The sequence below is a fragment of the Pteropus vampyrus genome, unplaced genomic scaffold (genome assembly GCF_000151845.1).
Source record: "Pteropus vampyrus isolate Shadow unplaced genomic scaffold, Pvam_2.0 Scaffold3, whole genome shotgun sequence".
In the NCBI taxonomy this organism is placed as follows: Eukaryota; Metazoa; Chordata; class Mammalia; order Chiroptera; family Pteropodidae; genus Pteropus; species Pteropus vampyrus.
The window spans coordinates 4,146,496-4,172,951 of NW_011888784.1; the positions used below are offsets into that span (position 1 = coordinate 4,146,496).

General features: G+C 52.4%; 1 protein-coding gene and 1 long non-coding RNA gene across 7 annotated transcripts in view; one reads left to right on the top strand and one right to left on the bottom strand.

Moving 5' to 3' along the window:
- Positions 1-244: 244 nt before the first annotated feature.
- Positions 245-26,456, bottom strand: part of CTIF (cap binding complex dependent translation initiation factor) — a 260,002-nt gene continuing 233,790 nt past the window's right edge. For all 6 annotated transcript variants that reach the window (XM_011360859.2, XM_011360850.2, XM_011360883.2 and 3 more), the window contains 2 exons: positions 5,406-5,459; positions 245-3,777 (listed from right to left, as the gene is read on the bottom strand). In XM_011360859.2, the coding sequence (XP_011359161.1) occupies positions 3,562-3,777; positions 5,406-5,459 (270 nt within the window). In that variant the 3' untranslated portion in view covers positions 245-3,561. The remainder of the gene's footprint in view (positions 3,778-5,405; positions 5,460-26,456) is intronic.
- On the top strand, positions 17,771-22,435 carry LOC111740541. The gene is made up of 3 exons (XR_002780640.1): positions 17,771-18,526; positions 20,015-20,161; positions 22,157-22,435. It is a non-coding gene; the product is annotated as an uncharacterized LOC111740541 (long non-coding RNA).

Below are 26,456 nucleotides of genomic sequence, written 5' to 3' on the forward strand. Positions count from 1 at the left end.
GAGGGCCAGGACTCCATGGGCAGGGCCCGAGAGTCTGTCATACGAGGAACACTGGCTGGTTCTGATGCCAGATAAGACTGGGACTGGTGTCTGGGGCGGCCCCAGGGGGCTGCTCCTCATGGAGGCCTGGCTGTCTGGGCCCCCGCTCCTGCAGCGGCCCTGGGCGTGATCAGTGGTACATTTCCCACACTCCCTCCCCATCCCCTCGAGAAAATAAAATAAAAATTAGAATAAATACCGACTCGGTCAACATTTACATTTACATGGATGAACAGGACAATCCCCAAACCGTGAAGGTTTACAGACTGGTTAAGGAAGGACGAACAGACGAAACTGGGTTTGGGGGTGCACACTCCTCATGGCGGATGGTGGGACTCCCACCTTGTCCAGGGGAGGGTAGGAGCCTTCTCGGGGCTGCGGGCCCAGATCTTAGGCAGAGCCACGAGGCCGAGGGAGCAGGGCTGTGGCGAGCAGACTGGCCACCTAAGAGGAAAACAGTGACTACCTCGTCTTGGCTGGCACGGGAGAGATGGAGACGGGACTAACGTCGGACGGCCGGACTTTGCCTCCTCGTTGTGCTGGGAAAGCCGCGGGCCCATGGGGAACACAACGCAAGCCTTGGAAATGCAATATCCAGTTTTGCCTCCCATCAAATACATTCAGAGGTCAACTCGGATATGGCCTTCCTCACTCGGCAGAGGGCAGGGGGACGGGTCTGTGGGATAGCCCACTTCTGCCCCCCAGTTCCTGTCTGAGTTGTCTCCAGTGGGAAGCTGCCTCAGAGTGTCAGATTTTAGGCTTTACCGTTATTTCCTTAAAAAAAAAACAACAAAGAAACAAAAACAACAAACCCAATTCTTTTTTAAACGTTTTCCTTGCAGCAACCTGCATTTAGAAAAACAGCTTAAATTGTTTTTTGGATTGGTCAGGAAGTACTTTCAAGCAATGGAATAAACTAGGCAAACCATATGTTTGGAGCCACCGTGACACGACACGTAATTAAAAATATATTTATATATGTATACATATTTATATCTCACTTTTTCACACTCTGGTCCTAACAGTCAAGGAGGGATTGGCCCAGAGGCAAGACCCCAGTAAGGGCCACTGAGAGGCAGGGGCGCGAGGCCCTTGGTGCCCACGATGCTACCTGTCTCGGCGTTCTAGGGAACGTCGGTCCCTGTACACACAGTGTCTGGGGTCCCTGCACGAAGCTCGCTCTCTGACCCAGGGGTGGGGGAGGACCCCACTCTCCTGCCTCCTTACGTTGCCACTCCTAGGCCTCTCCCTTCCTCGGGGCCCAGCTTTGTTCTCACATGCACTCACACACGCACACGCACACGCACACGCACACGCACACGCACACGCACACGCACACACACCCCACTTGAGGGGAGCAAGGCCATTCGGCACGGGTGCGCCTTGCTGAGGACTGAGGACCAGCCGTGTGGCTGCTCGCCGGGCCGCGGCCACCTGACTCCTCGAGACCACGATTCCCTCTCTGAACCTCCTCACATCAGTCTGGCTCTTCCCTCAAGGCCTCCTGCGCGGCCTCTGGAGTCCCTGGTAGAGGGTGCCAGCTGAGGACGAAAGGCGCCGAGGAGAAGCTTGAGAAAGCTTGGGAAGAAGGGAGAAGGTAAAGCCTGGGGCCAGGGTAGCACGGGCTTCTTGGCAGAGAACTGACCTGTCTTAAGTAAACCTGGGCCTCCCACAGCCTCTTTTTTTGGGGACTGGCACAGGCTCCCATCTTGGGACTGGAAGGGAGGTTGTAGCTGGCAAAAAAGCCAGGGGTACTGGGGAAGCTGCTCCCCACCCTACCCTGCTCTTCCAGACTCGAGGTCAACAAGGGGAAAAAGGGGAAACCCCCTCCAGCCCTCACCTCCTGGCCAGTCTGACTGGACTGTGCAGCCAGGCAGCCTCTGGTGACCCAGGGCGTCAATGGTCTTGGTAAAGGAGTAAATTAAGAAGCTGCTGGGCTAAGGTCATTTTCTGGGGGCTCATCAAAGTGAGAGCTCCAGAACCCGGAGATGGGGCTGTGCAGATGCCAGTGACAACATCCCAGAGCCCGACCCCGACCCTCCTCCAACAGAGAAGGGTCTTCTTCCCAGGACCTGGCACCTCCAAGAAGCTCCAGCCTTGTTCCCAGTTTGGAAAGCTCCGTCTGGCAGCCCTGCTTGGTCCCCTGCCTGTCCTGCTCATGACTCCGTGAATGATCCTGTTCCTAACAGCCCTGGGGATACTGTGCACCCCTGAAGCACACAGATCGCTGTGGAAGGGCTGGGCTCCTGGATCTTGCCTGTGATGAGGCTAGGCCAGTGACACAACCCAATGAGCTAAACGCCAAGTCCTAGGGAGCCAGACGACCCCCGTCCCCACCCTCAGAGCTTGGGACACGACCTGTGTGTGGAGCGAGAAACATCCCCTGGTGTTTTGGTTTTAATTTGCCAGGCTGTTCTGTGCCTAGCTCGCCACAAGGCCCTGGGTCGGGACAGGTAATGCACTCCCAGCGGCAACCTAGCAGCCCTTTGAGAGAGCGGAGTCAGCATAAGAGAAGGGAGGTGCTGGAAGCCGGGGGCTGGGAGCACAGGTTCCAGCCGGGACCCCCGCCGGGGCAGAAGTTTCCAATTACCCTAATTGGCTACTGGCACGCTGTATCTGGCTAGAATCCTTCCAGAGGGGGCCGGGTTTGATCTCCCACTAATCAGGGGGTCCTCCTCGCTGTCTGTGTGATCGCATCACAGGCTCTTTTCATTGAGAGAGGAGACTTCAAAGCAGCTGACTTTTGAAAAATAAAACACAATAAAACAAAAGAGTGCAAGTAGAACTGCAAACTCTAGCTCCCCTGCCTGCTCCCAGCCCCTGGGCCTGAGGCTCGGGGGGTCCCGGAGAAGGACTCGGAAGCTGGGGGTGGGGTGGGGGGTGGAGCGTGAAGGCTTGAGGAGAACGAAGGCCTCTGTCCCCCAGCTCCGCCGAGTAGACAAAGGCCTTCAATTATGGGCGGCTGGTGGGGACCGTGCCTGCCTTTGTCCTCCCGGACATCTGCTACATGTCGCCTGCTGCCAGTTGGCGACTATGGCTGACAGCATGAGGGAACAATGCAAGCCCGTCTTCGACCCACTTTTTCAGCCTTCTGAGGTCCTTTCTGACCCAAGCGGTACCCTGGCGTGCCGGGCTGCCCGGCCTCAGGGGAGGAGTCACAGAGATGAAACCCCTTGTACAAAGCCCTGCAGGGGACACGTCTGATGGGAGGGGGCAGGAGGAGCGGGAGTGAGGAGGGGCGAGGGCCAGGCCACCATGAAAAAGAAACATGCTTCCCTTACTGGTGAAGCTGCCGCATGCTGGGGCTGGGGGAGCTCGGTTGAGGGGGGCCTCAGTTTGGGGGGGGCGCTCCTAGGGATTTGATCCCTTCCCCGCTTGGCTCCAGACTGGCCGCCGGCTCTGCCTGCCTTCCTCCCCATTTCTGTCTCCTGCCAGGGCCACCCCTGTCCTCCCGCCTGTCCATCTGGCCCTGTGTGCCAGGGCCCCAGCTGCCCTCAGGCCGCCTGCCAGGCCCCTTGGCTGTCAGGCTGTCAGTTTCTGGATGGTTCTGTTGTAGTACTGTGTGATGGGGGGCGTCAGAGGGTTCCAGCTATTGGCATGGAGCTCGATGACCTCCAGGAGCAGTGACCGGGTCAGCATCGATTCCGAGGGGCACAGCATCTTGTCTCGGGCACTGGCCAGGAGCTCTGTCATCATCTCGGGCAGCTGCTCCTCCAGCAGCCGGCCTGTGCTCTGCAGCTGTGGGGAGAGAAGTGGGGGTCAGGACAGAACGTGACCCCACAGTGGTCCCCTGACCCACCTTGGTCGGGTGGGCTTGGGACAAGGATAGGAAATAGCCGGATTATCTCAGGAAGGTGCAGGCCCAGGCCTCGGTGCCATGGGGAGAAGGCCTAGGAGTGAGGGAGTGTGGAAATAGCCGTCTGTGAGAGCCCACATTTAACGACCAATCTGCCAGTAGGAATAAGAGAGATCGGAATATTGCCTGCTGCCCAGGGCTGAAAAGGGCCCTCGCCAGGAACACACGGCGTCTCCCTGTTACCCAAGAGCTTCCCCTCCTACAAGAAGCCTTCCCTGACTACCACCCACACCCTCAATGGCTGTGTGACCCGCTCCCTTCAAAGGCGATTAGGCTGCGTGTTAATTTTCACTTGCTAGACATCTCTCTGGGAATGAGCTTATTCATTACGACTTGCGTGTGTCCGTGTGGAACTTGAGAGCAGGATGGGTCTCCTATTTCTCTTTCCTTCCCTCCTGCCCCCTATCCTACCTCCACACACCCAGCACTGACCTCTGCCCACACTTGTAACACAAAGGGGAGAGAAATACAAACTGGGGCAGAAGGCCAGCCAGAGGGCCTGCCCTCAAGAGAGGTCCTCGATAATCTAGAAAAGCCCCCGTTGGGAAGAGGGAGCCCCAATCTTCTGGATCTGCGCACCCTTGGCCAGCAGCCCCTACTCCCACCTCAGCCCTACCCCCAGACCTATCTCATTGTTTTTAAGGTGCAACCTTCTTCACAAAACCTTGACGCCCGCTTCAACCTCCCCCCTGACTCCTCAGGGATCTGTACCCACATTTATTCTCTGTACTGCTCCATCCGCGTGTGTGTGTATGTGTGTGTGATCTAGCCCTAGTCAGACCAGAAGCTCTCTGTGGATGGAAACCATGCCTTCTCCTTCTCCCCTCTTTCCCCTGCCCCAAGCCTCATGTAAGATATCCAGCTGGAGCTCAACGGGTGGATGAAGTGACTGTCCCATACACTCACCCAGCACTTCTGGCCTCCGAGGTTTTTGGGTGTGGCCTTGCAGCCAGGCAGGAGCCCCCTGGAAGCTCCTCCCCTCACCGTACTCCACTCCAAATGACTCTGGGCTGTTTTCTAAGGGCAAAGCTTTGCCCCCTGACTAGGCCAGACCCAAGTGTCTGAAGATCCCAGAGGAAGAGTTTCACTGAGCAGTGGCCACACCTTGGGAATGGGAATGGCACCTCCCCAGGGGGCTGCTTTGGAGTGGACAGTGCCAACACAGGTTATTCAAGCCTCAGAAAACCTTTCCCCATCCCCATAGCACCAAAGCTCAGGGAGATATTTTCGGGCAGGGGGACCACCTGGAATCTCTTAAGTCATCTGCATGATGCGCCTGGTACAAGCAGAAGGTGGTCTTGGGAACAGAAGGAAAATGGACGATGCCAGGGCAGTTCCCTCCAGGGAGCCAGAAATCCTCTCTCCCTCTAGCCAGAGGTGGGCTGGTCTCCCATCAACATTCACTCTGGTTTGAGGCTGACCATTCTGGATGCAGAAGTCTATGTCTACTCAGAACGTTCACGACCGTGCACTGGGTCTGAGGTCGGGGATGTCCCGCGGTACTGCTCACCTCCATCGAGCAGCACAAGACGGCGTCTTCCTTCACATCCTGAGACTGTAAGAGCTGTGGAAGAGAGGGGCAGAGAACACGACTTTGGGCACCAGCAGCCAGCGCCTAGAAGCCAGGCCCCCTGGCCCCAGCCCTAATGTAGCCTGGAACGAGCATCTCCAAGGGTCAGAGGGCAACAGGAACGCCGCACCTGGAAGCAGTGATTTCTCTACCGGATCTGAGCTGCTGGAGAAAGGCCGTGGTCATGGAGCCCAGGCACCTCAGCCAGGTCAGAGGCCTGGCAGAGCAAGGTCGCAGGTGTGTTTGAAGGCAGCGGCAAATATGCTGGGGTCATCAGCTGTTAACAACTAGTCGGCAAAAATCCTCAGAGAAATGAAATGAGCTTAAACACTTCCTGATTGGTGAGGGGAGGCTCAGCCATGGTCTCAGGTGATCCTGAGCCCTGGCTATAGGAGGACTTTCAGAAATCAAAGCTCTTTTCTGCAAAACCACGGCCGATTTGACTTACCTAGAGGCTGGAATGGCTTCCTGACCGAGGCCATGGCCAGGCTGCTCAGAGCCGGGACTGGCCAGGGCCCCGTCCAGGCTTCCTTCTACCTGCCTCATCTCATTCTTCTTTCTCTCCTCCCTCCCTGGGATAAACTGAAATATACTTCATATAACATCAAATTCACTATTTTCAAGTATACAAGTCAGTGACTTTTAGGATATTCACAAGGTTGTGTAGCCACCACCATCTAATTCCAGAATATCTTCATTCTCCTCGGGAGAGACCCATACTTACTAGCAGTTAGTTCTCACTCCCCCGCCCCCTGGCAGCCGCTAATCTCCTTTGTTTCTATGGATTTGCCTATTCTGGACATTTCGTAGAAATGGAATCATACAAATGGAATCATACATGGCCTTTTGCGACTGGCTTCTTCCACTCAGAACATAACGTTGTGAAAGTTCATCCGTGTCGTAAGCAGGAATTAGTTCTTCATTCCTTTTCACTGCTCAATAAGATTTCATTTTTCCACCCTGTTTTGTTGATCTCTTCGGCAGTTCGTAGACATTTGGGTTGTTTCTACTTTTTGGCTATTATGAATAATGCTGAGATGGACGTTTGTGTGCAAGTGTTTGTGGGGACACGGTTTTCAGTTCTCTTAGGTATACACCCAGGGGCGGCACTGCTGGGTCACATGGCAACTCCATGTTTCGCTCTCTGAGGACCTGACACACTTACAGAAGCTGCAGTGTTTTACACTCCCTCCAGCAACGTCTGGAGGTTCTGCTTTTCCCACATCTTTGTCAACATTTGTTATTTTCCTCTTTGTTTTCTAAATTCATTTTTTCCCTTGAACTCGCAGTAGAAACGTTTTCCAGGCACAGCTTGAGCAGCCCCACCACCGTCCTCTCAAGCCCCGCCGAGCACTTCTTGCACTGCGGGCTAGTGCTTCTCCTCCCAACCCCGAAATACGCCTCAGTTCCACCTGTACCTGCTCCCCCGCTATAGCGACCAGCACATCCATCCTCTAGATCACCTGCTCTAGACTGGGTGACTCTTCTATCTACTAGAACCTTCTGTCTCGGCCCCCCCACTCTTCTCTATCCTTCAAGGCCCAGGTCACTTCCCAGCTTTCCTTGGAGACTTCTAGATCACCCCAGTCCACGGTGCCCTGTCCTGCTTCTCACTCCCTGAGGACTCTGTCTTTTCCGCCCACTCAGCATTCCACACCAGGGAAAAGGTATTTTCCAGTCTGAACTGCCAGCTTCCTGCAGGCAAGAACGGTGCCACACTCATCTTTGCTGCCCTGTGACACCTAGCCCAGCTCCTGGCAACGGTAAGGATTTGCTTAGTGTTGGTCGATATACTTTATGTGTTTGTTTTGTTTTGTTTTAAAGGAAGGGTGGGGGGTAGGGAGGACACGAGACGAAGGCATTTTTAGGGTGAGCATCCTTATCCACTGACGGAGAACTGGAGTCAAGGTTTTCGACCCAGGCCTGACATGTCCAAGCAGAGGTAAAATTACACACAACCCAGGGGGGCTGTTTCCACTGCTGGCTTGAAATCCGAATTTTGCACATTCTCCTTGCCTCTTCCCTTCTGTCATGTTACATCCATGCACCCAGCCTCCCCCGCCTCCCCCCAGCAGGAGCCACAAGCATTTGCTTCAAGAGGGCTAGAGATATATGCTCTGTGAGTGCGTAGGACATCAAGGCTGCCGGACTCCAGGGGACAGGTCAGGCCTGGCTTCACTGACCAGAGACGCTCTGTATCTCCTTCCTCTTTATAACTTGGTCAGAACTGGGTGGAGACCTGGGCTCAGCAGATATGCAGAAAAGAAACCATTTTGGAATGAATGAGTAGAGGTAGGCCTTGAACCGCTCAAATAATGAACAGGCGGAGAACGAGGGACAATCCAGTGCGCAGTGAAGTTGCTGACGGCCATTAGTGTGCATGCTCTACTCACTGGTACACTTCCGACTCCGGGCCTTTGCACTCTTCTTATCCAGGGGTTCTCAGCCACCGCATGTCTGCAGACCTTCCTCCTCCATTTCATTCAGGGCTCTGCCCAATATCACCTCATCAGCCACTGCTTCCCTGGCCAGACTGTGCAATTGATCAGCCTCATCCATCGCCTGCTTTACTTCTAAATCTCACCCCTGACATATCAGCTACTTGTCTGTCTACTGTCTGTCTCCGCCCACTAGAAGGCAAGCTCCACGCGGGCAGGGCCTCAGTTTTGTCCACTGCTCTCCCTGGTGCTGGACACAGTGCCTGGCACGCAGTAGGCACTCGGAAATATTTGTTAACAATATGCTTTGGGAGGCAGGGAGAAAACCCACCCAGAAGGAGAGTCCGCAAGCGAGAAAGGCTCACCCCGAGAGGCCGCTCATCTGCAGCTCGCCTTGGTGCACACACTTGAAAAGGCGAGAATGAGAAGGATGTGAAATCCCAACTCCACACACCCCTCCTACCAGGGCAGACATGGCGCAAATTATAAGTGATGAGTCTGCAAGCCTGCAGTGCTTGTGGAAACAGAAGTTGGTATAATTCTTTAGGTGGCAATTTAGTGATAACTATCAGCATTGCGAGTGTACAAACCCTCTGACCCAGTGATAGCACGTGCAGGAGTTTCTCCTATGCACATGCACTAGGACATGAATCGCTGCACGATTGTTAAGAGTAAAAGATTGCAAATAACTTGAATGAGCACTAACAAGGGGACTGGCTAAAAAATTACAATACGTCGCAGTGGGGATACTCTGCAGCACATGGCTGTTCCTCCTCAGCTACGTGGGCGTCAGCTTCTGGAGCTTTCCTGCCTCCCAGGGTTGCAGAAAGCCAAGGGAGGCTTCCACCAAGCCAGTGCCTGGGGGTTGGAGGGGCTCTAGGGGACACCCAGGGAAGGGGCTCCCTCATCTAGGAAGTCGAGAACGAAGACCAGGAAGTAGGTTCTGGAAAAAGTTCAGGGAGGTGACTCACGTGGCAGCAGGCTTACCTGGGTCCAGCATCCAACCCAGCCTGCTCTGGGAGGGGCTGGTTCACAGACTGGGAGGTGCCCTGTGACTGCCTGGGATGGGGCCAGGGGTGGGGTGAGGTGGGGGCGGGAAGGTGGGCCTAGCCCCTTTTTCTCTGCAGGGAAGACAGGAACAGATTAGAACTCTGCTTGCTAGAACTTCTTTCTGATGGTAGCTTTGTTCCCTCATAGGTTTCTCGTAGTGCTTAGTGGGAAAAATCATTAAAATAGAAATTGCTGGTAGAAACAACAGGAAAGGGGTACAGTGGGGTGCCTGGAGGGAAGAGAGCTCCTAGAGATGGAGCGGTGGTGGCAGCTGGGTGAAAAGCTGGGAGCAGGCAGAACCGGAAGCTTATAGGAAGGAGGAAAGGGGTCAGCTCTGTGCACCTAGCATGTTGGCTGACACACAGTAGGTGCTCAATAAATGCTTGCCATAGTAGGTACTCAATAAATGCTTGACTTGAGATGAACCTGGGGTCATAGTCTGTCCTGATATTAGCTTGTTAGGGGTTCTGGGGTTTAGTGACAAGTGAGGTAACATTATAGGAAATACTGTGAAGAGCCAGGGCCTGACAAGTCCTAGATGCTCTGAAAGGTGACTGCTTCTCCTTTTAGGTAGCCCCTGGGACTTCTGACAGCGCTGGGTAGAAAGCCTCCTAGAGCCTCCATGTTCTGGTCAGCTGAGCACTTTGCCCTGATGAGCGAGTGTCTCTTTCTTCCCATTTCTTCCCGAGGCCTGCCTCCCCTCCGCCTGCTCCCCTCCGTCTGCTCCCCTCACCTGCTCCCCGCAGCGTGGGTCCAGGAATTCCTACTCTTCTTTTTCTTCCCCGTACCTTTGTGACTGGCCTAGTTCCTGTCCATGTTCTTTCCTGTCCCCTGCATGACCAAGCTCCCTTGGGGACCTGCTCCTCAGGGCTCATCCCCATGGCCCTGCTCTGCTTCCTCCCTGGCAGGGCCTTGGGTTCCTGGCTGTTAGGGCAGGGGACAGACTCAGGGTGAGGCGGGTGGCTCCCAACTCCAGAGCCTGTCCTCCGACCTTATCTTTCACTTGGTTGTTTGGGAAAGTCTGTGTTAAGCCAAAAATCACAGAGTGCAAATAGCCTGCTGGGTTTTCTCAAGGAAGTCGGGAGGACTGGGCGCTTTTCACTGTGCTTGTCCTTCACAGATGCGGGGATGCAGAGTTTGTGAAGAGAATCGTGGCGGCAGACCATGTCCTGTTTTCCCTCAGACGCTGACTTGGCCTCTCCCGGCCAGCCTGTGAGAGTGCACCCTGAGAGCCTGAGGGCAGAGAGGGCTGTGGAGAGTGCCCCCTCTACTCCTCACCTGCGGGAACTTGCCACACCTGTCACAGCCAGGAGGAGCACCCTGCTCTTTGTGGCACAGCTAGAGGCTGGCCTGCCTCGCACCTGGGAGCCCTTGAAACAACGCTAAGGGGCTCCCTCCTGAAACCCCTTTCGGGGCCTTCTTAGAAGCTCCCGTGCCTCTGGGTGATCAGTGGCTTCCTAGGAATTGTCCTTGATTTGTCCTTTGTAGGCAGTGCCCCAAGTGTAGGATCTTTCCACACTTTTCCGCCTTGGCCCAAACTTAAAACCGTTCCGTGTTCCATTTCTTCAGGGCTCTGCTTCTTCCTGAGGGACAGCTAGTTTTGGATAAATAAATCCCTGCTGGTATGCTGAAGAGCCAACGAGCTTTCTTGTTTATGCAGGTTTTATTTGGGATCTTCTGGAGATGATGCTTTATTTAACTCCAAGACAGTCTCAAAAGTAGTGGCCACTCAAACCGATACTTGTCCACCCATGCTCCCAACAGCACTATCTGCAATAGGCAAGAGGTAGAAGCAACTCAGGTGTCCACCGAGGGAGAAATGGATAAACTAAATGTGGTCTATACATACAATGGAATGTTATTCAGCCCCGAAGAGGAAGGCAATTCTGACACATGCTATGACATGGATCAGCCTTGAGGACGTCACGCTAAGTGGAATAAGCCAGTCACACGAGGACAAATGCTGTGTGCTTTCTCTTATGTGAGGTATATGAGTCTGGAATAGTGAAATCGAGACAGAAGGCAGAACCGTGGGGGCCAGGGGCTGGGCGGGGCGGCCGCGGGGTTGCTGTTTAACGGGGCCAGAGTTCCAGTTGGAGAAGGATGAACGGCCGTGATGACTGCACAACAATCTGTACTTCGTGCCGCTAAACTGCACACTTAAAAATGGCTAATACGATCAGCTTTAGGTCGCGTATGTTTTACCACGATAAAAAAATGGTTGAAAAAGCGGTGGCAGGAGCAGACAGTCTTTGGGGGCGCAGGGCTGTTCTCCGCTTGGGCGGCGCTGGCCCACTTCCCTGTCTTCACTGTTTGGAAGAAAAGCTGTGCCGGTGGGGGATGCAGGGCTGCCCGCACGAGGGACTGAAGGCCCTGGGGTGGGGGGAGGGGCAGCCCACGCATCAAAGTCTCTGGCACAGACAGGGGTGTGGGCGGGCTGGGGCAGGCCAGCCACCCTCACCCTCGAACGGCGAAATGTGTTTCTTGGACCAGAATCCAAGGCAATTGTGCGAGCCCACACAGTGTTTGTTCGGAAGCTAATGCATTCCTGTCCTATTGTCTGTGCCGGAGCCTTGTTGTGGACACACCCATCACATCCTCCCTGAGGGAGAGGCCAAGGTGCTCCGAGTCAGGCTGTGGGAGGCCTGACAGCAACCAGGGAGAAAGGCAGCCTGGTGGGAGCATCCTGGTGTCCCAGGGAAGGTCCACAGGGCATGGGCATGCTGCCCGAAGCATGCCCAGGGTGGAGCCGGGCTGGTTGCTTGGGATGCCACCCTGTGGGGTGGGAAGGAGGGTGCTGATGGAAGGGCCCGTGGGGCTGCCGTAGGTACGGGAGGAGAAGGAGCACCGGAGATCACTACTTCTCGTCTATGAAGAAGTGAGACGTAAGCGCCAACTGGAGGCAGGCTGGCCAGCCCATCCTGACTGCCTCAGCTGACCAAAAGCACAGTTTTCACCTTGTAGAACGAACCCAAGCAGCCTAATGCAGCCGCAGTAAAAGCTTAGCTCTGACCCTGCCTGCAGGAGGCCTCCTCCGTGAGGGTAGCAGAGGGTGGGTTGGGAGCAGCAAAAAGGGAGCAAAAGTGAGATTGCAGAGCACACACGATTGGCTGGTGTGCTGGGGGGACAATCCAGGATTCTGACTGGCTGGCTTCAAGGGCCAGGGCGGTGGCGGCACGTGCTGAGAGTACGGAAGAAGAGAGAAAAGAAGTAGCCGAGAGTGGGAGGCGGAGGTCTGCAGGGGCTGAGGAAGCCCTGGGGATGGGCACGGATGCTGACAGTGGAGAGAAAGGGGACAGGGAGAAGAAGGAGGCAGAGGCAGAGGAGATGGCCCCAATGCGTGGCACGCGGTCTGGGAAGCTGCACATGGCCACCTGCATCTCAGGAGTGATCTCGGGTCCAAGTCCAGGCCCCTCCACCCTGTACCTCGGCTGGACTTGGATCAGCATCTACAGCTAAGTCTAGAGGATGGTACAGGAACCGAAGCTCGTGATATCGATCTTGAGTCATCAAGAAGAGGGTCAATTATGTCTGGGTCTCTTCAGGGAGACGGAGAAGTAGATAATCTATCTGAAAGAGGCTGTCATCAAAAATATGCAGCAGGCTTGGAGCCAGAAGACCTGCTAGTCACCAAGAGAAAACTTGGGCATGTCACTTAATCTCTCTGCACCTCAGTTTCCTCACTTGAGAACTGGGATAATATCTGCCTAGGATTGTTTTGAGAGTCAGTTGAGATAATGTATGTGAAAGAGCTTTGAAAAGTGCAAAGCTCCATTCAAATGAAAGGTGTGATTATTATTATTAAATGTAGATCTTTATAAACATGTATCTTCCCTGAAGATCTTGATATACTTTATATGCACCATCCCATTTACCCTCGTGACACTCCTATGGAGAGAGAGAAAGGCCACAGGCATTATTATCTCTACTTAACAGACAGAGAAACCGAGGCTCAGTAGTTAAGTGGCTTGAACAAGCCAGACAGACAGCAAGTCCGAGAAGAACTAGCAGGTGCACGGAAGTCCAGGGTCAGCATCCTTTCTTGGTGAATTATTTTAATTTCTCCCACATTAGTTAATTCTTATTTTGCTTGTTGGAGCTTATAATTCTTACTTTTGTTGCCTGATGACAACAATCAACTTGGACCTTAACAAAATTGAATTCGTTTTACCTATTCTGTGTCTGCAATGGCCACCATCTATCGATCTGTCCACTTGTTTATCCACCTACCCATCCGTACACCCACTTACTCACCTACCAAGTTATTAATCCACCATGTTATCCACCTATGCAACCTTCCTTCCACCAAGGCATCCATTTATCCATCCATCTTTCTATCCACCCACACATCATGTGTCCAGCCTTTCATCCACCCATCCGTCCTTTCATCCACCTATCCATCCATCTACCCGTTCACTTACTTGTCCGTCCGTCCGTCCATCCATCCATCCGTCCGTCCATCCATCCATCCATCCATCCATCCATCCATCCATCCATCCATCCATCCATCCATCTATCCGTCCATCCTTTTAACAATATTTATGCAACATTTATTGTGTTCTAAATACTGTGTAAATACAGTGAAAACAAGAATAAGACGACTTGCAACTTATAGCCTAGCAGGAGGGAATCAAGCGACTGTGCTAGGTATATGGAGTTGGAACACAGGATGGAATGGTGGTGGTGGAGAACACGCTGGGCATATGGCATAAGCAGCAGCATATGGCAGATGCACAAAAGCTAAAAATGTGAACTAGCAGAGTGCACTGGTGAATAACAAGTATTTCAAGATGCTAAAATATATGGTGCTGGGGGAGAGAGAGAACATAACGGCAAAGAAGGCAAGGACTACATTCTAAAGGGCTCTAGATGCCATGCTACTGAATTTGGATTTCATCCTAAGGGACTAGAGAGCCACTGAGATTTTAAACTGCAGAGTAGGAAGGTAATTTGCATTTTAGAAAGCTCCTTCCTTGTACAGTTTGGAGAATAGACTGGAGACAAGGAGACCAGTGAGAAGCTGCTGTGAGAAATTATGATGGCTTGAATGGAGGCAGGCACGATGGGAGGAGACGTCTGTAGGAGGCAGAAGTGTGGGTGAAGAAAAGGACAATCTTGAAGATGGAGAACCCCCAGGTTTGGGGCTTGGTGCCACCAACAATACTCGAAGGTAGGAGGAGTTGGTTTAGGGGAATGTGAATGAAGTCAATGTTGAAAACGTTGAGTCTATGGTCCTTAGGGATATCGGGGAAGATGACTTAGTGGGAGACTGACTAGCTGTGGTCAGCGGTGCCCAGTGTTAGTCAAGGTCACAGTGTGAGTGAGATGTCCTGGGAGAAGGCAGAGAAGACATGAGAAGAGCAGAGGGTAAGGGCTCCAAACCTGGAAAGAGAAACATTTAAAAGGCGATAAAGCGGGAGGAACCCCAAGGAGGAGGAGGAGGACAGTCAGAGAGCTAAGAGGAACAGGAAGAAGTGATGTCACAGAAGCCAAGAAAGTTCTAAGTACGAGGACAACAATGTCAAATTCTCAGAGACGTCAAGTAAGATGAACAATGACCAGGGCTCCCCCGATCTGGTGATTAGGTGAGCACGGGTGACCTTTGTCATGATGACTTCAGTGCAGGGGGAGGGGCAGGTGGAAGCCTGGGTAATGCGGGGTTGGAGAGGAAGTGGAGCCCAAAAGGGTGCATAATTTTTTTCATTTTTGGGAGTTTCCGTTATTTCTTCTCTGTCTGTCTCTCCTTTTCTCCTCTCTCTCTCTTTTCTTTTTTCTTTCTTTCTTTTTAGAAACTGCCTATGGAAGAGAGGAAGGGTAAGATGCTAGAAGAAAGAGACTGGCAAAGGGTCGAGGGGAATGGTTGTTAAAAGTAGGAGAGACTTGAGCAGGTTGAAAGGCGAGAGGAAGAGATGAGTAGGTGGAATGCAGGAGAGGCGGGACATAATCAGAAGAGACGAGAAGACAGGGTCAAGTGCATAGATCAACCTTAAATAAGAGAAGAAATATCACTCCTCTGGAGTGGACAGGAGGGGCTGGCATGGCTGTGACGCAGGTACACATGCGAATGCTCAGGCTGCTCAGCCTGTCAGGGCAACTATGAAATCAATGTTGTTATACGTTCATTACTTATTATTATCACTCTGTGCCTAACTGCAATTCAGACATCCCAGGGGACAGGAATTTGTCCCAAATGCCACTTTTCTACTAGCCTAATAAGGAGCCCTAGTTCAGTGGCTATGGTCAGATGTCAAGGAAATTCATGGTTCTGACCTGGACTTCAGTCCAAGCTTGTGCCCTGTGGCCTGGCTGCCAGCCCTCCTGAGTAAGGCGGGCAGGCGGGCCGGCACCCTAACTGCGACCAGGCGCCCTGGAGGCAATAATTAGCCTCCTTCCTGCCGAGCTTGCAAACCGCCCTGTACAAAGTGGCCACAGTAAATGTCACATGGGGGAATGCTTCAGCCCACAGCTGGCCCCAGGGGGTGGAAACGTAATCTGGGGCTCAGAGAAGACACCGAATCCTGCAGATACTGGAGCCAGAGGACGGGGCCATGGCTCCAGTGGCTCCTCTTGGGGGCCAAGCCCTGGCCAAAGGCCAGGACAGGAGGTGAGTTCTGTTCATAGAGTTCTTGTGGCCATGAGTTCCCAGGACCCTGAGTCAAGATTTGAAACCCCGGGGACGTTGGCCGTGACCACTGTCAACACCTCCCAGCTTCTTCTTTACTGCCCTTCCCTTCCCTTCCAGAAGCCTGCCCGTCCTCTCTGTGGCTCATTCTGTGTTTGCCGCCCTGAGGTCCGTGATGTCCACGGATCTCTCCTAAAGGGCAAACAGAACATGCCTGAGGCAGCCCTGAGGTTTTACCTTTCAAGAAGGGGTCTCCTGAGGGCTGACCAACACTTTCCGGGGCCTCAGTCAGCACCTGGCTTACATTTTTTGAGTATTCGCTCTAGATGTGAAGCTCTGAGCGATGTGTACATTTTAAGATCCATTTTATTCTTCCACCCGTTGATCTGAGTTAAATACCGCTGTAATATCTTTATTTTATAGCTGCAGAAACTGAGGCACAGAGAGGGAAATGACCTCCCAAAGAACACAAATAATGGAAAACCAGGATTTGAACCCAGGTCTCATCTGCCTCCGTAGTCAAATGACATAACCACTGCCCCACGAGGAAGTCTCACACAAATAGCGCTAATGGGGTGAGGACAGGAAAGGATGGGGTGATCACACACCCTGGTTTGCCGGGGATGGCTCCGGTTTTTACCCATCAACCCAAAGTAAACAGTAACAGCATCCCTTTTGTTCTTGAAAGTGCCCTGATTTGGTACATCATATCGTCACTCAGAGAAGGGAAGGGGCGGTGAGGGGTCGGGAGCCCCCCGGATTACCATCTTGCCAGTCAGTAGACCTCCAGCCTGTTGTACTTCCCCTCCCTGTGCATCAGGGTCCCCAGTTACAAAGTAGGTTAGTGTTCCTGCCTGTGTCTGAGGGTTTTAGCAGGTGGGGTAGGAGAAGGACTCTGAAGGTGACCAAGCAGCCCTGCTCCCAGCAAGCCGGTCATCACGGCAGGAGATTGTGACACCTGCCACAGGGCTTCGCCTGAGCTTGCCAGGGCTAACTGCTCCCTGGGGACCGGAGCCGGGAACAGGATGGAGTTATGGTACTGGGCACACTGTCCACTGCTCTCTGCTGGAGCGGCGGGGCCCTGCCGAGTGCAGTCAGAGGAGAGGCAGACGGAAGAGCAGTTATTTTCCAAGCTTCCCCCGGGGAGCTCAGCCAGCAGGGCCCAGCCCGGAGGCACTGGGTATCCGGTGGCACCTGGGACCATCACTCCCCCTCACAGTACCCTCTGGATGCCCCTCTGAAGGAATGACTGCATTTTGTGTCTGACTCAGCACAAAACAGCTCCCTGGGACAGGGGAGGGGTTTAGGCTGGCTGGGGGCCAGACATGGGGCTCAGACAGTGGGCAGATGCCCCTCACCAGGCAGTTTCTGAACTCAGGTTACTGGGCGGGGACCTGGCTAGCACAAGGAGAGAGCAGGGCAGGAGAGGGGGCCCCAGCCTGCCATCTGCTCTTAGGTGTGCCTCCCCCCAGCCCTGGCCCCTGGCCCCATCCCCTGGCTTCCCCACCTCCACCCACCTGAGTCCTGGACTTGACCTTGCTTGGCTGTGGGGGGAGGGTGTGATAAGCCTCTTGGTGAAGGGAACTAGCTGCCTGCAAAGGCATTTTCCGCTCTCTAAAGTAAACAATCAAACAGGAAATTAATCTAGAAACCCACATCAACGGAAGGTTCAGGTTGTGATTTTCACAGCCCCAGAGCCAGGAAATTCAAAGTTATAGTTCCCATAGCAACTCGCCTGTAGAACTAGCCACTGTTGGACTTGAGCGAGACCTTGAGGGGTCAACTAGGCCAGTCCCCTGCCTCCAGAAAGTGCAGTTCAACAGCAAGCCTACGTGTCTGGGGGAGACTACTCTTCGGAGGTAGAACATTAAACCCGGTTCAGAATTAGGAGTTGTAAGGCTGGGGTTCTGCTTTCAGTTCTCAAAGCAACGAGTCTCAGAAACTGAGCCATCAGTTGAAATCTCAGGGCCTCAGTTTTCTATATTCCCATATTCCAAAGATTATTCCCACGTTCACATAATAATACCCAGGCCTGCAAGACACTCAGGTGAGGGGCTGTGCCATGCGTGCTTCTTCTTATTCATGGCTCTTACTCCTTGTTCCACTCAGTCCCACCATGGCCCCCATCTGTATCCCAGTCATCCCTGAACCTAATGATTGCCCCCCACCCCTCCACACAGCTGTTTTCCCTCCAAGAAAGATCTCAGTTGAGATCTCAATTGATTGACAGGTCAAAGAACTTTCAGAACAGCCACCAAAGTGGCTCCATGTTTTGGATGCTCTTTTTCTCAACCTGTCCTCTTCTGGACCAAATATATAATACAGCCCAATGCACGCTTCCTGCTCCCCTGACTGATAACCGGGTGGGATGAATGGAGTTGGAGGCAGGCCCTCCCGCTTCAAGTATGTGGGGGGCTGTGCGTCTTGGGTGGGGCTTTCATTTCTGTGTGACTAGTGAGGAGTCCCCGCCTGGCAGGAAAGGAGATAAGGGCGGTGGCACTCAACCCAGAAGGAAACAGTCTGGAATCCTTCCCCGAGGGTCACCCCGCCTTCCCACCCGAGATGGCCACCAGCAGCCGCCTGGAATCCTTCCCCGAGGGTCACCCCGCCTTCCCATCCGAGATGGCCACCAGCAGCCGCCTGGTCTTGTCGGCGTGATTCTGCAGGCCGGCTCAGGGGCCCCTGAGACAACACTAGCTAAGGCAAGAGCAGGCGCTTGGCGGGCCCCGGGCCCGTGGCAGAGGACGCCGGCCTGCCCGCCCACCCGCCAGCCTGGCCCTGGAGCCAGAGCTGTGAATTGAGCAAAGCCGAGGAAGGAGAGAAGTGGCGCCTGCTGGAAAGCAGACAGAGCGGCTCCTTGATTTCCTAATAGGCCTCGCCGCATGCCAGGGGCCGACAGGCCAGCTCAGAGCACCCAGCCACGCTTGCGAAACAGTCCTTTCCTCCTTTGGGTAAGCTTTCCCGGGTGGCCGGGCTGCTGTCCAGCCACCCAAGTCCCTGGACAAGGCCATCCCCTCCCTCCACTGCCTCCCTGCCTTCTCCTGTGGCTAAGTACATCAGAATATGGTGGGCAGCTCAGGGAAGACGAGACGCCCCCTGGGGGTGCAAGATATTTCCTTTCATAAAGCCAGGCACAGAAGTTCAACCAGAAAGGAGAAAGGTGGTGGGGAGATCGCTGTGGACGGACCACAGGTTTCCCTGCCGTCACAGAGGGAACCTTCTGCAGGGCAGTGCCACAGAGGGCGACCCACCAGCTTCTGAGGAGGGGCCTCCCTGCAGGCAGGGCCCATGGGCCCCCTGCTGCTCACTGCCCAGGGCACATGGTTATCTGCAGGGCTCTGCCAGCCTGCCTTTCCTTGAGCCTGGGAAGAAGCTTCTTAGAAGGTTCCTCATGATATGCCAAGTTAACCAGGTGTCCTTCCCTCCATTCTCAAACTTTACAGGGTGAGTGGGGGAAGGCACGAGTCACCAGCAAGGGGCTGTCAGGAGATGGAGAAGGGGCGCCCTGGCCCCTTACTCTGCCACCGAGCGTGGAACTCCAAAGAAGCTTTTGCTTAAACCATGTCCTCTTCAGCATGATAATCTTGGCAAGCTGTATTTAAGAAGAATAAATGCCTGCATAACCCAGTTACCACACAGAAGTGCCAGCCTTCGGGATGGGGGGTGGAGTGTGAGGCCACACCGCAGGAGCTGGGCTGGACGTCTGTCCCTTGGGTGAGGGAGCTTGGCTGGTTCTGTGGTGAGTTTGGGTGGAAAGCAGTAACCAAGGACCAACTGGGCAGGGACAGCTGGGCTTGGGACAATTAAGCAGAGGATAATAGAGCTGTGCTAAAGGCATAATGAGCATTTGTACCGGGAGCAGCAGCCATCCAATAGAGGGGCAGACAGGCCTGGGCTGAGAAAAGGGCCTGGGGCTGCCTGGGGAGGCAGAAGGATTTGGTAAATACTCTCTGCCAAGTCTAAGGCAGAGATAAGAGTATTTAATTGGCACCTGGAAGTTTGTTTGGCTTTAGAGCCTTACCCTTACTTAGCAGAATATAAATTTTCATAATGGGGCAACTCTTTTTCTATAGAGGTGATCTTTTTGGATGAGTGAGCTCGCAAGGCAATATTCTGTAGTACCCATTCATTTGGATCACCAGGATGCAAGGGGAGAATGGGCTTAGCCTGGCACTCAGGCGCTCGCTGGCCCACTCCCCTCTGGGGTCCTACACAGACCTTGGGGCCAGCCAAACCCATCTGTTCTCAGGCCTATGAATATGTCTTGTCCTCATCTACCTTCGGCTTTTGCTCCTCATTGTCTCTGCTGGGCCTGTCTTCTTCCACCCTGGATCCATTTACTGGATCACTCAAGACCGACCGCAAGACCCTCCTTCATTCTTCAACTATTTGGTTCTACTGAGTTCTAGGTCTACCTAGACTAGTTTTTCCTCACACAGGACTTTGTGCCCAGCTGGCCTTCTCAAGAGACCTGTGGATTGAGTTGGAAGGAAAGTATATGCTGGCCAGAGCAGAGTCACTCAGAAGGTCCTCTCTGTCCCCTGGGATGCAGCCTCCCTGAGACATACAGGCTTGGAGAATGGCAGGTCTGTACCCTCCTCCAGGGAGTCTGAAGAAATGGTAACAATTTTCATTCATTCATTCAACAAGGAGGCACGGATCCTGTCCTCATAGATCCACTAGTTTAGTAGAGAAGACAGACATTGCACAAGCAGATCAGTGATGGGAACTGAGGCTGTAAAGAGGAACTGTCTGAATTCTAATTCCAACTCAGTCATGTACTATCATGTTGCATAGCTAACCTCTCTGTGTCTCAGTGTCCTCCGAGAGAGAACATGTGGGAGACAATTCTTTTACAAACGCTGTCTCTACATTGTTCACAATAGGCAAGACATAGAAATAACCTAAGTGTCCTTCTATGGATGATTGACTAAAGATGTGGTACATATAGACAATGGCATACTACTCAGTCATAAAAAAAGATGAAGTATCACCATTTGCAACGACATGGATGAATCTTAAGAGCATCATGCTAAATGAAATAAATCAGATGGAAGAGGACAAGAACCATATGATTACACTCATATATGGGATATAAAACAGAAAGCAACAAAGGAACAAAGAAAACAAAAAAACAAACTCATAGACACAGAAAACAGTGTTGGGGTTACCAGAGGGTAAGAGGGGTGGGCGGGGGGAAGGAAGAAGGTAAAGGAGGTCAAATATGTGGTGATGGAAGGAGACTAGACTGGGTGGTGAGCACACAATAGAGTATACAGGCATCGTATTATAAAGCTGTACACCTGAAACTTATATGTTATTACCCAATGTTACCTCCAATAAACTTAATTAAAAAATAAATTAAAAAAATAAATAAACATTGGCTCTAAAGGAAAGAGAGAAATGGGGTGGCTCCTGGAGGGGAATGTGGGGTCAGGAGAAGGTTTTCCTCCTTCCGATGGGTTTGGTGGGCTGATGAGTGGAAGCCACTCGAGGGAGAGAAGCAGGTGTTACAGGAGAGAGATGAGAAGCCCATCTGAGGGAAGCCTAGAGAAGGAGAGAGGGATGGGGGGGCATGCAGCGCCCTACAGTCAGCAGCGTGTGGAGCAGAGCGACCGCCCTGGGGGACGGGCTACCCAAAATAGGCCAGACCGAGGCAGGTCTCTCATGGCTGTGAAGAGGCCCGAGACAGCCTGTGGGCCCTAGGAGATAATTAAAGAAAGCCAATGTTATGTAAGCAGACTTAGATAGCCGTTTGGGTTAAGAAGAAAGATACTTAAATCTGGCCTTCAGATTATTTTAAAAATCTTACTCTATTATTTGTGTTTATATATAAATCACTCTTTCTTCAAGCTGTGTGCTAATTTCACTGCAAAATTACATAGAAAGATCCCAAACGGGATGATTTTACCTTGGACTTCTACTTTTCTCAGTTGAACATTTTTTGAGAAAACGTTTTGTTGGATTATCGCACATGCAAAAATAGGTACAAACCCTTAGTATACCGCTAGACGAATTTTCACAAAGGTGCTGCTATGCCCTGACTAAGAGCTAGAACCTGGGCTGCACCCCCCAGTCCTCTCGTGCCCCTTTTCACTGACCCTCCCCTAGGGTCACCATGATCCTACTCATCACCATAGCTTAGTGTCACCTGTTTTGCCCCTCCCCCCATATTTAAACCGAAAGCAAAGGCATGTATCCTGCAGGGTGGTCCCTGCCAGGCTCCCTGCTTACCTGGTGGCAGTTTTGAGAGCCCCCCATCCCCATTCTTGGCTGCCCTACTCCAGGTTTTCCTTCCCAGGATGTCATCCGATTCTGGATTGGTGGGACAGGTATGCTAATTATAGTTTTTAGGGCTGAGGAAATGGAAAGTCAGATCTGAATTAGATGATGCACAATGTGCCAAATATATCAGCTCAGGGAGCTGATTCCCAAATCCAGGAATCTGTCCTAAAAGTTTGGTGCTTCCTTATGCATTGTGTTTATAGATGTGTGCCCTTTAACTTTTTTGGAACATGAAACCCTTTGAGGGTTTTATGAAAACTCTGGCATCTCGCTCAGAAAAATGCACATCTCCACAGATTCACAGACGTTGGTGTACAACTCCAGTGGGTTCCCAGACCTTGGAGGACACCCAAGTGACATGGCCTGACACACTCCAAACTAAATCACCAATGGGGATGTCACAAGAGCACGGGACAGCGACTGCCTCCATAAGCACATCAACACAGCTACAGTTCCGTGTGTCACCGGGAGGATCACGGAGGCTTTTTCTGTGGCTGTCCAGGCTGGGGCTGGGTAGCTCTGTGGTTAAGGCAGAATGCCAGGGTGGCCAATAAAGATATAAAAGTTCTGTACTATGTTCTGGACACTTGACAGATGTGATCAGTAATCCTTATGGCAACCCTGCAGAGGTTTCTCTATTTTACTAATGGAAAAGCTGAGGCTCGAAGAGGTTAAGTAACTTGTCTCGCATTTCAACTAGTACCAATGAGATTAGAAATCATGGAAGTCTGACAGCCAAGCCCCCATTCTTCCCCTTTTCCTTCTCACGAGGGGGCTTTTAGCTTTCCTTTTGGACTGCTCTGCGGATCCCCGAAGCCAAGCAGGGAGTTTCTCTAAGGGGCAGGGCAGGGTGGTCGGGCGGGGGCTGGCTGACAGCCTGGGGATGCCTCAGTGCACACATCTCCACTCCTGGGAAATGACTCACTGGAGCCCTGCCACTTTGGGACTCCAGGGGACACATGTACATTTCCTGCGTCTCAGCTAGAGCCTCGGGCGGTGTGAGCTGGCAGGGTAGTTCTCTGTAGGCGGCTGGAGATAGAAAGCCACACTGCTCTGTATCCTGGGATGAAGAAGCCTCTCCCTGGATTCATATGATAGAGGTACGTCACCTCTGGGCCTCAGTTTTACCATCTGTGAAATGGGGGTGAAGGTGAGACTCAGTGCTACTCGGCGTATGGCGCTCCTACCAGCAGCGTCAGCATCACCTGGGAAATAGCGGGTTCCCCTCTATGACAGTGATTCTCGAATTTAATGTGCATCAACATTGCCTGGAGGGTGATTTCCTCGTCGAGAATTAGAACAGGGGCCAGTAAAGTACATACAGCCCACTGGCCAACTCTGGTCCGCAGCCTGCTGTTTACAAGCCAATAAGCCAAGAACAGCTTTTACATTTTTAAATAGCAGGGGGAAAATAAATCAAAAGAAGAGTAATATTCTGCAACACATAAAAATGACAAATTTTAGTGTCCATAAATAAGGTTTTGTTGGAACTCTTGCTCATTTACATATCGTCTATGCCTTCCCATTACGAAGGCGAGTCGAGCAGTTTCTACAGAAACCGTTCTCATCGCTTCGCACTGCTGCTCAGTGCAGTACAATCACAGGGATGTGGTTAAACTTGATTTTGCCTCTTGGCCTGCAAAGTGAAAATATTTACTATCTGGTCCTATACAGAAGTTTGCTGATCTCCGATGAAGAGTGTGAAGGGGAGAGGAGAGGAGAGGAGAGGAGAGGAGAGGAGGGGAGGGCAAGGGAGGAGTGTGGAGGGCAGGGGAGGGGTGTGGAGGGCAGGGGAGAGGAGCATTATGATTCCTTCTGGGGGCAAAAGGGAGCTGTCAGGGGCTTCTGGGATCTGTGGGAGTCCTGGTCTGGCTGGGTCAGCCATGAAATCCTTTACCCACTCTCTCTGAGGGTAGTCTGGAAGGCCCCCCCTGACCATTTCCCTGGATGAAAGCCCCCAGTTCTACTTCTAGAGTAGTGGTTCTTAACCGGGAAACTCCCCCAGAGCACAGTCTCCAGGGACTCTGCAAGTTTCAATGCACGTGGGTAGTTTCTGGGGAGAGGGTCCATCGCAAGGGTCAGTCATCTCTCCTCCCCCAGCATCCCTTTTCTTTTGGGGAACACATTTTTCTCATCCAACTTCTCCTTTCGGAATGTGAAAGTCTCTGGGAGGGTAACACCCCACGTACACATGCCACCTACCCAGGAAAGGGGGAGGTTATCTGGTGGCACAGGCAGGTCTTAGGAAAGTCTTGGGAGTCTGAGGAGGGCTGAAGGGAGGGGACAGGCGAACTGAGGTGAAGGAGACTTCTGGAGAGAGGAAGTGGTAAGCAGATTATGGCCTCTTTCCCAGAGGGCCACATGCCCCCTGACTCCCCACACTCCAGAATCCACTTCTCTTCATCATCGAGAGACAAAAAAGGAAGCCCGGTGGGCCAGTGGCAGCCACCCTCGCCAGTGGGCGCCTCCACTCCCCGGAGCCCACGAGGCCTCCTGCCTGTGGCATCATCCAAGCAAGTCTCGACTCTGGCCCTGGGATCCCAGGTATTTTCCCAGCCAGCCCCACCTCATCTAATTGCTTTCCAGTCAGCTCATCCTTGGCCCACGCCCTCAGCTCCAGCCAGGCAAGCCACCTCAGTGTGGCCAGCAGTAGCTTTGGAGACTTCCCATGGCCCTGGTCCAAGCCTGGAGCAGCCTCTTGACTCCCCTTGCCCAAACCACATCCTCTTTGCTCTTCCCCATACCTCAAACTCTCCTCTGACTAACATTTCCAAACCAAGCAAAGCTCAGTCCAGTCCAGACCCAAAGCAACAGACTCATTCATTCCCTGCCGTCCCCTCTTCCCCTCAGACTGGCCACAACCCAGCTATCAGGGGAAGAACGATTAGCAAAAAAGTAGAGTTGTACCTACTGTTCAATTCCCAGAGCTAATTGTTTTAAGCAGGGCTTTGGCCTTAATTAAAGGACAATTAGTTAGTGAATGTGTGTTTGCATTTCCACAAGTGTGTTTGCGTTTCCTAAGCCCGGCTTTTAACCCTGGGAAACCAGATTCAGCAAATACTTCTATGTTTCAATACCTCTGAGTAAGGGACAAGGTCTTAATTACAAAAATGGCAGTCCTGACAACAGCAGTGTAATCAAAAGGGCAATGAAAGAATGAGCTAATTGTGCCTTCCACGTACTGCACCATTTCTGTTCAGCCATAGCGAGGAGGAGCTGGCAGCTGTCTGTGCGTCCTCCCTCAGTCTGTGGATTCTGTTCTTAGCTCTGTCATGCAGTCTGCCATCCCTGCCACCCACTTCCTTTCCCCCCATTTTCTATATTTTTCTTCTCTTACTTTCTCTGCCCCCTCCTTTGCTCTTCCCACATTTCTCCATGCTGGGGTCAAAAGGATAGCCTTTCACAGACCCTACCAGGGAGCTGCAGCCAGCCGACCAATACCAGCACATTGGCTGTCATGGTCAGTGTTTCAGCTCCTGGTGCTCTCCTTCGCTTCTAGGTGCTCAAGGAGAGAAGCTATAAAAAATCCTTTGAGGACTTTGAGGATCTAGGTACTTTTGGGATCCAGAACTGTTCCAAAAGCCTGAGGATTCTAGAAGCTAGCCTCCAGACCTATGTTGTCTGGTATAGTAGCCACCAGCCATATGTGGTCTTGAGCCCTTGAAATGTGCCTAGTCCGAACGGAGGGGAGCTTTAAGTGTCAAATACATACTGGGTTTCAAAGACTGAGAATATAAAAAAAAAAGGGATATAAAAAAGTATCGCATGGATCTTTTTAATATTGCTTACGTTAAAACAATAATTCTTTGGATATTTATTAAAATGAATTTCGTCTGTTCTTTTTTAAAAATGCAGCTACTAGAGAATGTCAATGACATGGTGGCTTGCATTTTATTGTACTGGACATGTGGCTCCACAGCTGGGATTGTGCTGAGATGGTTAAGGGCTAAGAAGCTGCCACTGTCCTCAATGTCGGTGACTGTGGGTGTCTTCTCCCACCTGCTCCGTTCTCCCACCTCCCGTGTCATGCGCTCACCTTCTTCCCAACCCTCTTGCACCCCGTGCATCTTCCTTCCCCCTCCCCATCATGGGAGAGGCAGGAGAAGACCCTGCTGCTCCACCTGCGTCTCCAGGCCCAGCCAAAGGCTGAAGGCCGATGTGATATACAGCAGGTGCTCACTCAGTGGCCCCTCAATAACCACTTCCCCACAGTTCTCTAACCATGAAACCGTGCCAGAAGCCCACCCTGAGTCTGACTGTGGCTCATGGGATTCTGACTTTAGACAGACTAATTAAATCTCATAAGAAGTCTGGCAGACTGAAGTTGAGAAAAGATCACTTAACTAGAGTGAAACGTGGGGACAGAACACAGGCAGCTTCATTGGCTGACAGCAGTTTTACACTGGTTCGCATTTACTGTGAGCACAAATTGCTTCCTTTGAGTTTGATTTGGGGGAAGTGTCTCTCTTCCTTCTTTCATTCTGAGCTCATCTCAGAATGATGGGCAAACATCATGCAGAGGCAACTGGGACCACTACCAGCCAGCCCCGTCCTGCTCGCTCACCTCCCCTCTTTAAGGATTCTGAATTTATCTCC